General features: G+C 33.3%; 3 protein-coding genes across 5 annotated transcripts; 2 read left to right on the top strand and 1 right to left on the bottom strand.

Moving 5' to 3' along the window:
• The first annotated feature begins 26 nt into the window (after positions 1-26).
• On the top strand, positions 27-1,081 carry LOC113788498 (testis-specific serine/threonine-protein kinase 3-like). The gene has a single exon (XM_027337956.2). It carries the CDS (start codon positions 32-34, stop codon positions 1,001-1,003), a length of 972 nt encoding a protein of 323 aa, XP_027193757.1. The 5' UTR covers positions 27-31; the 3' UTR covers positions 1,004-1,081.
• Positions 1,047-2,833, bottom strand: cm (AP-3 complex subunit carmine). The gene is made up of 6 exons (XM_027337842.2): positions 2,663-2,833; positions 2,176-2,595; positions 1,963-2,122; positions 1,608-1,901; positions 1,257-1,544; positions 1,047-1,194 (listed from the first exon to the last, which is right to left on the bottom strand). The coding sequence occupies exons 1-6, from the start codon at positions 2,695-2,697 to the stop codon at positions 1,129-1,131; spliced, it is 1,263 nt and encodes a 420-aa protein (XP_027193643.1). The 5' UTR covers positions 2,698-2,833; the 3' UTR covers positions 1,047-1,128.
• Positions 2,834-3,858: 1,025 nt separating this feature from the next.
• On the top strand, positions 3,859-10,599 carry LanB2 (laminin subunit gamma-1). 3 transcript variants are annotated; one of them, XM_027350097.2, is made up of 7 exons: positions 3,859-4,936; positions 5,002-5,132; positions 5,195-5,379; positions 6,028-7,236; positions 7,430-7,615; positions 7,731-9,980; positions 10,047-10,599. In XM_027350097.2, the coding sequence occupies exons 1-7, from the start codon at positions 4,124-4,126 to the stop codon at positions 10,298-10,300; spliced, it is 5,028 nt and encodes a 1,675-aa protein (XP_027205898.1). In that variant the 5' UTR covers positions 3,859-4,123; the 3' UTR covers positions 10,301-10,599. The 3 variants fall into 3 exon arrangements, with proteins under 3 accessions (XP_027205898.1, XP_027205906.1, XP_027205915.1); XM_027350105.2 differs by lacking the exon at positions 7,430-7,615; XM_027350114.2 differs by lacking the exons at positions 3,859-4,936; positions 5,002-5,132; positions 5,195-5,379 and adding an exon at positions 5,635-5,938.
• The last annotated feature ends 112 nt before the right edge of the window (positions 10,600-10,711 follow it).

Here is a 10,711-nt window from a genome sequence, read left to right as displayed (position 1 = left end):
TTAGAATAGCGTATAAAGGTCGTTCATATTCATGCAAGTTTTGATTATTGATTCTAGCCGTTATTCTTTGATCGTTTTTTCTGTTGATCAAATAAATATGCAATCCAAACAAAGAGTTCGATTGGCTCCAAACGATGAAAAATTACTAGAGAAACGTGGCTTCAAAATCGGCGAACCATTGAATAGTGGAAGTTTTGCATGTGTATGTCGTGCAACATACAAGGGCGAACCGATCGCAGCTAAAGTGATAGATTTGGAAAAAACATCCGAAGAATATCGGTTGAAATTTTTGCCACGTGAAATCTATACAATGAAAAAACTCAAACACCCATATCTGATCGATATAATGGACATACTGGTTGTGGGTAATCGAGTAATCGTTTTCATGGAACTAGCAGAAGGTGGTGATTTTCTTGACCTGCTACATCGTACTAAAGCTTTGCCCGAAGATCGTGCTCGATATTTTTATCTTCAATTTGGTGATGCTTTGCGTTATATGCATTCGTTGGGATTCGCACATCGTGATATCAAATGCGAGAATATCCTATTGAATCGTGCTAAAACTATATCAAAATTGACTGATTTTGGCTTTGCACGTACCTGCTTTGAACGTAATTCAGGCCAACGAATGCTTTCAGATACATATTGTGGCAGCACAGCATATGTTGCACCTGAAGTGTTACAATCACAACCATATAATCCATTGATAAGCGATGTATGGAGCATGGGTGTCGTGTTGTTTGTACTGGTCAGTAATCGATTACCATTTACTGATCGAGACAATAAAGAATTGTTGAAAAGTCAAATGGATCGTAAATATCAATTCAATCGAAACCTATCATCGCAGATTAAAGATTTATTAAATCAACATCTGAATCCTAATCCATCAACACGGATTAACATGAATGAAGTTTTACATCATGAATGGTTCGGAGTTGCAAGGCAAGATTCATCGAATGAGTCAACATCATCAAGTCGTACGGGCACCGGTCAAGATGATTAAAACATTTGTGAAAATTGCAATGAAACAAAAATTAAACTATAGATCAATAAAAAAAATTTTATATTTTTTTTCAAATAAGTCGTTAAGAATTTGATAAGATATGATATGATAATAGATGATTTCTTTCAGGTTCGAACTTGAAAGTTACCAGCTTTAGTCATATATTTAACTCCTTTGAATGGTTTATATTTCTGTTTAATTTAAAAAAAATCATTATTAAGCATTATCTATTTTACAAAAAAAAATGTCATACCTCGCCATACATATCCAAACGATTGACCTTCAATCCAGATATAGCGAATTGAGAAATGTTGAATTTGACAAGTATGTTTGGATTTGAATCCGGTATAGGGGCACCACTTTGTAGAACGATACTACCCTTAACCGTTGGTAAGCTTTTACCCTGATGAATTTCCATCTTTCCAACGTCCCAGACCAATAATTTTGTAACTGAATCGAATGTATATTTTCCTTGATTTGGTACAAGATTTACATTTAAAACGTTTTTTGGCATAATCATTTCGATGAATATGTTCTCCAACTATTCCAAAAAAGAGCTAAATTAATATTCTAGTTCCAGTTTTTTTTTGGATCTGAAACCTACATTTTTGCCCATCAATTGTTTTGCCCCGATTTGAATTTCCAGTTTACCACCGATTGATTCTTTGAATGAAATATGATGACGAACAAAAATTGGAATGTTGACCATATTTTGAGCTCCAATATGGTAGGACATTAAACGAAAATTACCATCCGGTGGTATAAATGATAACACTTTTTCCGATTCCCAACGTTTAAAACGGATGCATGGATGAAAGCTAACATCGTCGAATAGTGTTGGATTTACGAATGATAGACATAAGTCGGGCATACCAGATAATTTAACACAGCAATCGATCTTTAAGTGTGTAATAGTATCAATGAAAACTAAATTCAATAGCAATAAAGATTTTACTTACATATCCTTGTATTTCTGCAGAAACTACTGAGCCACTTTTATCAATAATGGCATCCACTTCTTCAATCACATCAAAATAAGCCTCGTTATTGGTATATTTGACTCCGAAACGACGCCACGGTACATTCGATAGTTGACCGGTAGGTAAAGTAGAACTAACACTAAATATAACATTTAAATTTTATTTTTCATTTTTAAAGTGATTTTCACTTACTTATTACGTCCAGTAACAGTGTTCGCAATGGTACGAAGAAAATTCGGCGGTTTTATCAACTCTTTCAATATGTTTGATTCGGTGGCTAATGGGAAACCATTATCGAGCATTTCATCCAATAATTCATAAACTACAACAATATGTTCTTTGAGTAAAGATTCTGAACAATCATTGAAATAATCAATAAAATTATCGACAACACGATGAAGAAATTCGATCACAAATAGGGGAGGAATTTCACCCGTAGTAACAGCAACAAAATATAATCCAGATCGATGAATCGAAATCAATATATGATGAGGTGTGGCAATTACCGGGGTAACATTGGATGAATAATCTGCTTTACGTTGGGCATCGAGAAAATAGTCGCAAACTGATCGAGGTATCACGCTTTTCCAATGTTTTTCAATAAATATATCACTGCAAAATAAACCGAAAACAATTGTTATAACGAAATTTTAATAAAAATTCCAATTTGATCTCTCACCCAGAATTATTGATGAAGAATAGGCTGTGAATCATGATTGCAACAAAGCGAAGAAAAATGGAATAAAATGAGGAATAGATTAATTTATATTAATGAATATTTTAAAAAATCAACAAAACATCGAAAAAATCAGATTTATCCATCGATGATCAACGTCATAGATGAGAACTGTTCATAGATGATATGATCGAAAAAAATTTAAATTTTTTTTTATTTTATGAAAATAATAAGCAACAGGCTTTCCGGCCATATTACCATTTTCGATTGAATCGATTTTATTCACAATCATTATTATTGATTTTGATTACAAAAATCAATTTCAACGATCAACGTAAATCACATTAGCGATAATGGTGTTTTATAGTTTGATTTCATCAAAAATTTTCGATAAGAAAAAGGTCGTAAGTCGGACTTGAAAAAAAAACTATTCCTAGTAACATTGTTTTTTGCTATCGATTGGATACATCTGGTTGGTCATGGTTAGTTTATCATTCATGATTTTTTTCTTTTGTTGGCAGTAACCACCATATGGCCATCAATAGTTTGTTGACATAACTTGGCTATTTATCATTTGTATACATTAAATTTACAAGATAGCTAGTAAATCTATTTTGGTGATAGGGGCGTTCATTCATTCGGCGGCAACGGCAAAGATTATTTGGTTATTTTGAATAACTGAATAAACAGTATCTGGGTGTGTGTGTGTGGTTGTGTTTATGTAAAACAGTGTGGTATGGTTCGAGGTGGTGGTTTGGATATCTTATTTTTTTCGGACTACTATGATTCGATTCGGTTTTGAATTTCTTCTCAGGATAATATTATGATGAAGTAGAGGAGTGGCTCATACACTTGATTAGAATTGCCCAATCATTCATTCATTGATAGTTGATTGTCAAAATGGCTAAGAACTTTTTCTTTTAAGAAAAAGGGATTTTGGTATAATTTTAGCACCCATGATATAAATCGATGGATAATAACACATATGAACAAGTAATTTTAGATGATGAGCCTATCTATAGTGTGTGTTGGAATGAACAGATTTTTCGCTTTTTTCAAGAACCGAAAAAATGTCTAAATTTATTTGGTGATAATTAGAACTGAGCAATGATTAGACCACTACCATTTTATTTAAGATGATCAATACCTCATGTCTTTGTCTTTAGTTTTCATCCCCTGTTTCAAAAAAATTTAGATCCTCTTCTTTTTCTCCCTCACACAAAACACTAAATTTTTTCTAGTTTTTAGTTTAAAATCAATTTTGAATTATCAGTTTGCAATAAACAATCACTGCCATTTCCGTTCGAAGATCGTATTTATCGATCATAACCTTTTTCAGACAATGTATCAATGTTGAAATTCAAATTAATTTTTCATCAATCATCATTTTTTTCGATCAAATCTTTTTTCTGAAGTGACAAGTGTGTGGCCATTTCTGTTTTGTTTGTTTGTCCGACAACCATAATGATGATGAGAACATTGATTCTATTATTATTCATACTGTTTTCAGTGGTCCTTGGCCAAAATCGTTATGATCCTCTTCCATATACGAAACCATATTATCAATCAAATCAGCCTTATAGAAATGGAGCTAGTGGCACAAATTATTATAATAACAATAATAATATATTTCCACAGCTAAGATATCCGGGTCCGGTACCGAATCCAAGTTCTAGTTGTTATGATCAATCAAATCGACCATTAAAATGTGCACCAGAATTTGTCAATGCAGCCTATAATGCCCCGATTGAAGCAACCAATACTTGCGGTTTGAATGGTTTTAGTCAATATTGTTTTCAAACCGGAGCAGCTGGAACAACGCGTAAAACATGTGAAATTTGTGATGCACAAAATCCGGCACTTGCACATCCTCCCGAATTTATGATCGATGTTGATCAAATGAATCGTATAACATGGTGGCAAAGTGAAACAATGATGGAAGGTGTCAAACAGGTGAACATCACCGTACCGTTAGGCAAAGCATTTGAAATTACTTATGTAAGACTTTTGTTCTATTCGCCACGTGCTGAAAGTTTTGCGATATACAAACGTACATCTGAAGATGGGCCATGGATACCATTCCAATATTATAGTTCGAATTGTCTACAAACTTATAACGTATCTGATCGTGCATATTCTAGTCAATTTGATGAAACTCAGGCCATGTGTACGAAAGAATTCAGTGACATTTCACCATTGACAGGCGGAAATGTCGTATTTACCACATTGGAAGGTCGACCAAATGCAACTCATTTTGAAAGCAATGAACGATTACAGGTATAGCCCAATTATTCTCGAATCTATATCATTATAACTATATACTCTTGCGTATTGTATGTTAGGAATTTGTAACTGCCACCGATATTCTGATTGTTTTGGACAATATGAATACATTTGGCGATGAAATATTTGGTGATGAACAAGTGCTTCGTTCATATTATTATGCAATATCTGATCTTTCGATTGGTGGAATGTAAGTGAATACTATTTTTTGATTTGTAGTGTGATTATAATAGTTATTGTTCCATCAATCAGTTGCAAATGTAATGGGCATTCGAATCGATGTATAATACCTCCTAACAACTATCAGAATGGTCAACGACGTTTAGTTTGTCAATGTGAACATAATACTGATGGTTTTGATTGTGAAAAATGTCTACCATTCTATAATGATCAACCATGGCGTCGAGCTACCACCAAAAATGCCTATGCTTGTCAACGTAAGTATCATTTAATCCATAAATCCATAAGTAGATGCAAAAAAAAATGAATCTTAAGAAAAAACGTAATTTATTAAGACCTGTTGCTCTTCGTCAAAAGCATCTTTCATTGATCATTTAGCTGCCCGCGCAATTATGGCTATGTATGGCAATAGATTTCATATCAAGGTGGTGACCATAATCACCCACGCTTTTTTTTAAGCAATTTCTATTACCATAAACATTCGAATTTGTGAAGCTGATAAGTTTAGTTCGAAGAAGCGAAAGTCGATACGAATTGATTTTAATAATTTTCATAAATAAGAAAATGAAAAAATTTATACGAAAAGATTAAATGTTTTAATTTCTTTTTGAATTCAAAAATTATATATTTTTTTTTGTGAAAATATTGTGTTCATTAAAAAAACATAGTCGATTGATTCTGTAATCATGTTGTTATGGATTCATTCTTTGTTATTACTAACAAGTGCGATTTGTATAATATCAGCACAACCAAAAACCTATTCGACTATTAGTAGTACACATGAGGTTAAAGTTTGGACCGGTCAACAATGGCAATGTATTCTATGATTTTGATTTTATATATTTTTTCTTTTTATTCTTATAACAATCAATTTTTTTACAATTTTTATCTAATTCTAATTTAAGCTTGCAACTGTAATGGCCGATCAAAAAAATGTTATTTCGATGAGGTTTTATGGAGACGTACAGGACACGGTGGTCATTGTATTGATTGTGCCGATGATACTGATGGACCGAATTGTGAACGATGTAAAGAAAATTACTATACTGATCTTGAAACGAATCGATGTTTGGCATGTAACTGTGATCCGATTGGTTCAGTTAGTCTACAATGTTCGAGCACAGGTCAATGTATTTGCAAACCTGGTGTCGAAGGACAACGATGTGATCGTTGTGCATCAAATTATTTTGATTTTAGCCATAATGGTTGTAGACCTTGTGGTTGTAGTGTAGAAGGAAGCCAGGATAATGTTCCTTTGTGTGATAACAAAGGTAAATGTCGTTGTAAGAAAAATGTTGAAGGTGAAAAATGTGATCGTTGTAAACCGGGATTTTTTGATCTTCAACTTAACAATGATCTTGGCTGTATTGCTTGTTTCTGTTATGGACATTCAAATCAATGTACAAGTTCAAAAGGCTATTCCATTTATTTAATCGAAAGTACATTCAATCGTGATTCCGAACGATGGATTGTCAAAGATAAATATGGAAATGACATACCGATTCAATATAATAGTCTTGGACAAAATATTGGAGCTACATCAAGTTTTCATGATAATACATTGTATTTTCATGCACCGCATAAATTTTTGGACGATAAAAAATATTCATACAATCGAAACCTGACATTTAATCTTCAGATTACTGGTGGTAAAGGAAACATTCTTTCAACCATTGAAGATGTGGTCATTGAAGGAAATGGCATCAAAATTTCATCACCTATTTTTGCACAAGGAAATCCATTACCTACTTATCGAATGCAAACTTTTCGATTCCGTTTAAACGAAGATATGGTTTATGGATGGAGTCCACAATTGAATTCACGAGATTTTATTGCATTGTTAGCCAATATTACGGCCGTTAAGATCAAAGCGACATATTCGGATATGGGTTCGGGTTTTATTGATGAAGTAATGCTTGAAACAGCTATTGCAAGTCCAGGATCAAATCAGGCAACTTGGGTCGAAACATGTTCATGTCCGGATGGTCATACTGGTCAACATTGTGAATCATGTACAGCTGGTTTCAAACATGATCCACCACGTGGTGGTAAAGCAGCTAAATGTGTCCCGTGTAAATGTAATCAACATGGTGAATATTGTGACAGTGAATCGGGTAAGTCGAAAAATTTTTAAATCTTTTTCTTTGATTTTTCTTTATTTTGATTTTTTTCAATGAACTTTGGTCTAATTTCCATTTGGGATTAACATGCAATATAACTATAATAATTCAAATTTCCTGGGGAATCGGTTTTTTTCTTTCTTATTACGTATATCTAAAACTAACAATAATTGGTGATGGAACAAAGGTCGATGTAGTTGTCAGCATAATACAGCTGGAGATGCATGCGATCGTTGTGCGCCAGGTTATTATGGTAATGCACTACAGGGCACAGAAAATGATTGCAAACTATGTCCTTGCCCAAATTCTGGTGAATGTGCCATTCTACCTGACGAACAGATCGCTTGTCTAAACTGTCCAGAAGGCTATGGAGGTATTTTCATTTTTTTCATTTTTTTTCAATGGGTCTTTCAATCCCACCTAAAAAATATTTTTCTTAATAATTAATTTCAAAAAAAAATCTAATACGATTCTTTAAATATTATAAGGTCGTCTTTGTGAGAAATGTGTGGATGGTTATCGAATGCGATCAGAAGATTCAAAATGTGAAAAATGTGATTGTAATGGAAACATTGATCCAAATGCCATTGGTAATTGTAATTCAGTAACAGGACAATGTTTAAAATGTATTTACAATACATGGGGTAATAGTTGTGAAAAATGTCTACCTGGACATTATGGATCGGCACTATCTATTCCACGTGGCGATTGCAAAGCTTGTGCTTGTTATCCATTCGGAACAATCTCCGAGGATAACTATTTCGACTATGAAGAAGCTAAACGTCAAGGATATCTGAAGAATTTCTTTTCAACGCAGAATTTTTTCACTTGCAACAGCGTAACTGGTAAATGTCGATGTAAACCAAATGTAGCTGGAAGACAATGTGATGCCTGCGTCGATGGTTATTGGGATCTGGATTCTAACGAAGGTTGTAAAGCTTGTGATTGTAATGAAATCGGTTCAGAAAATCTTCTTTGTGATAATCGTTCTGGACAATGTAATTGTAAACCGGGTGTCACTGGAAAACATTGCGATCAATGTTTGCCAAACTATTATGGATTCGGTCCAAATGGTTGCCAAAAATGTGATTGCGATCCGATTGGTTCATTAGAACAACAATGCGATTCAATTACTGGTCAATGTAAATGTCGTGAAAATGTTGAAGGCAAACAATGCCAACGTTGTCAGGAAAATAAATATAACAAAGAAGCCGGATGTGTTGATTGTCCACCATGTTATACATTGGTACAAGAATCAATCGCTGCTCATAGAGTTAAAGTAGCTGGTCTTAAAACTTTATTGGATGAAATCGAACAAAATCCACTGGCTGTCGAAGATTCGAATTTCGAACGTCAATTGAATGAAGTAATGAATGCTGTAAAACAATTACTTCAAGAAGCTAAAGATGCTCAAATTGATGATGATTCTCTTGTTGCTCAATTGGAACAGATAAAAAATCGTATCCGAAAAGTTCAGGATATGACTAAAAAAATTGAAAATCAAATGAATTTTATCAATAATCAAATTAATTATGGTACGAAAAACATCACAAATGCACAGGAGATTGTTAATGCTGCAGAAATCGATCTGAACAATGCACGCAATCATTTAGAAAATGATGGTCGACGATCATTAGAAAAAGCAAGAATGCGTGCAGAAAAATATGGTTCACAATCGGAAAGAATGTCTGAAATAGCTCGCGAGTCTCGATTATTAGCCGACGGACATGAAACTGAAGCTGAACGAATTATTAATAAATTCAAAGATGCAAGAAACATTTCTGAAACGGCATACAATTTGGCCAAAGATGCTATCAACACTCAAAAAGCTAATAAAGAAGAGTTGGAAAAATTGAAAGATAAATTAAGTGAAGTAAAAGAACAATATCAAATGACAATTAAATTATCGCAAGATGTGCATAAAGATGCGGAAAAAGCTAATCAAGATGCATTGAATTTGGCTGCTGATGTGAGCAATATTTTTGTTCCAGATCTGAATGCATCTCAATACAAAGATGAAGCTATTCATATAATTAATAAGGCTAAACAAGCTCATATAGATGCTGATAATATGCTTAAAACACATGAAGAATTACTTAACAGTACAGGAAATCGTTTGAATGATGGTCGACTTTTGTTTGAAGATGCCGAACGTAAACAACAAACTTTGGATGATCTATTGACGCGTGCCGATATGGCATACAATATGACACAAGAAGCCGTACAGAATGGTAATAATATTCTAGATGATGCGAAAAATACATTAAAAACATTGAAAGAATTCGACATACATGTTCAATCAAGCAAAGAAAAGGCCAATAAAGCTATGGATCGTGTGCCTGAAATAGAAAGAGAAATCGATGATATTATACGTAAATCTGATGATTCATTAAAATCATTGAATTCAGCATTAATCGAAGCATCAAATGCTAAAGAAACCGCAAAAGTGGCCGAAGAAAAAGCTGAACATGTATCACAAGCTTCGAATATGGCTTTACGTACTGCAAAACAATTGACCGATAAAGCGGATGATCTATTCGTTCGATCAGCCGAATTGTCACGAGATGTTGATCGAACATCGGACAAGATGAAATCGTATGAACAACAAGCTGAACAAGATGAAAGCCTTGTTGATGACGCTTTGCGTAAAGCTAATACGGCTAAAACAAGCGCAATGGATGCTATTAAAAAAGTTCAAAATGCAACGTATACCGTGGATAAAATACTCAAAGATTTAAGTAAGTTTTCATTAAAAATGTTGTGAATATTAAAAAAATAAACTTTTTCAAAATAAAAATACACAGATTCAATGGAAGATATGGATGAGAATAACCTTTCAGATTTAGAACAACGATTACGTGATGCTGAACGTGAATTTCGTACAGCCGATTTAGATAGCCGTGTTATGCATTTGGAAAAATTGAATGAAGAACAGAAAAAATCGATACATAATTACGAGGATGAATTGGATAAATTGGCTGCCGATGTGGCGAATATCGCTAAAATTCGTCAATCTCTGCCAGATAAATGTTTCCGCCGTAACCGTTTGGAACCGTAGAATCTCAAATCGATGACCTTACCAAACAAAACAACAACAACAAAAAATCAATTTGAATTAAATATTAATTTTCATCTACATTTGTTTTTTTTCACACATTTCCTTTTCTTACTTGCATTTATTATTATCTCCTATTTTTTCATGATGATATCTCTTTTTTTTCTCATTCATTTTCAATTATCATGTACATTTAGTTCGACAGTCAAAATTAGCAACAAAAAAAAATCAATAAATAATGACCATTATAACCGATATTAAATAAATTTCGATAATATTTTGGTTTGTTATCGATCAAAGAATTTGAATTGCAGATAAAATCAATGATTAAAAAAACATCATAACATTTGAAATAAGACATTAAAATCTGATAAAAGATGGCGCAAAAATTCCAATTATTTAATGGCAATTTTT

This window comes from Dermatophagoides pteronyssinus, unplaced genomic scaffold (assembly GCF_027571235.1).
Source record: "Dermatophagoides pteronyssinus isolate colony J.1.1.1.1 unplaced genomic scaffold, Derpt_VIB-CSIC_2022.12 sq0002, whole genome shotgun sequence".
In the NCBI taxonomy this organism is placed as follows: Eukaryota; Metazoa; Arthropoda; class Arachnida; order Sarcoptiformes; family Pyroglyphidae; genus Dermatophagoides; species Dermatophagoides pteronyssinus.
This window is presented reverse-complemented; position numbering and strand designations above follow the sequence as displayed.

What these genes read in the sequence shown, in the direction of transcription:
- LOC113788498 (XM_027337956.2), top strand. Translation starts at nt 32, where the DNA reads ATGCAAGTTTTGATTATTGATTCTAGCCGTTATTCTTTGATCGTTTTT.
- cm (XM_027337842.2), bottom strand. Translation starts at nt 2,697, where the DNA reads ATGATTCACAGCCTATTCTTCATCAATAATTCTGG. An exon ending in TTCTTCATCAATAATTCTGG is followed by an intron (nt 2,596 to 2,662) that starts GTGAGAGATCAA and finishes TTTATTTTGCAG; the next exon opens with TGATATATTTATTGAAAAAC. An exon ending in ACTGTTACTGGACGTAATAA is followed by an intron (nt 2,123 to 2,175) that starts GTAAGTGAAAAT and finishes TGTTATATTTAG; the next exon opens with TGTTAGTTCTACTTTACCTA.
- LanB2 (XM_027350097.2), top strand. Translation starts at nt 4,124, where the DNA reads ATGATGATGAGAACATTGATTCTATTATTATTCATACTGTTTTCAGTG. An exon ending in AAATGCCTATGCTTGTCAAC is followed by an intron (nt 5,380 to 6,027) that starts GTAAGTATCATT and finishes TTCTAATTTAAG; the next exon opens with CTTGCAACTGTAATGGCCGA. An exon ending in TAAAATACTCAAAGATTTAA is followed by an intron (nt 9,981 to 10,046) that starts GTAAGTTTTCAT and finishes AAAAATACACAG; the next exon opens with ATTCAATGGAAGATATGGAT.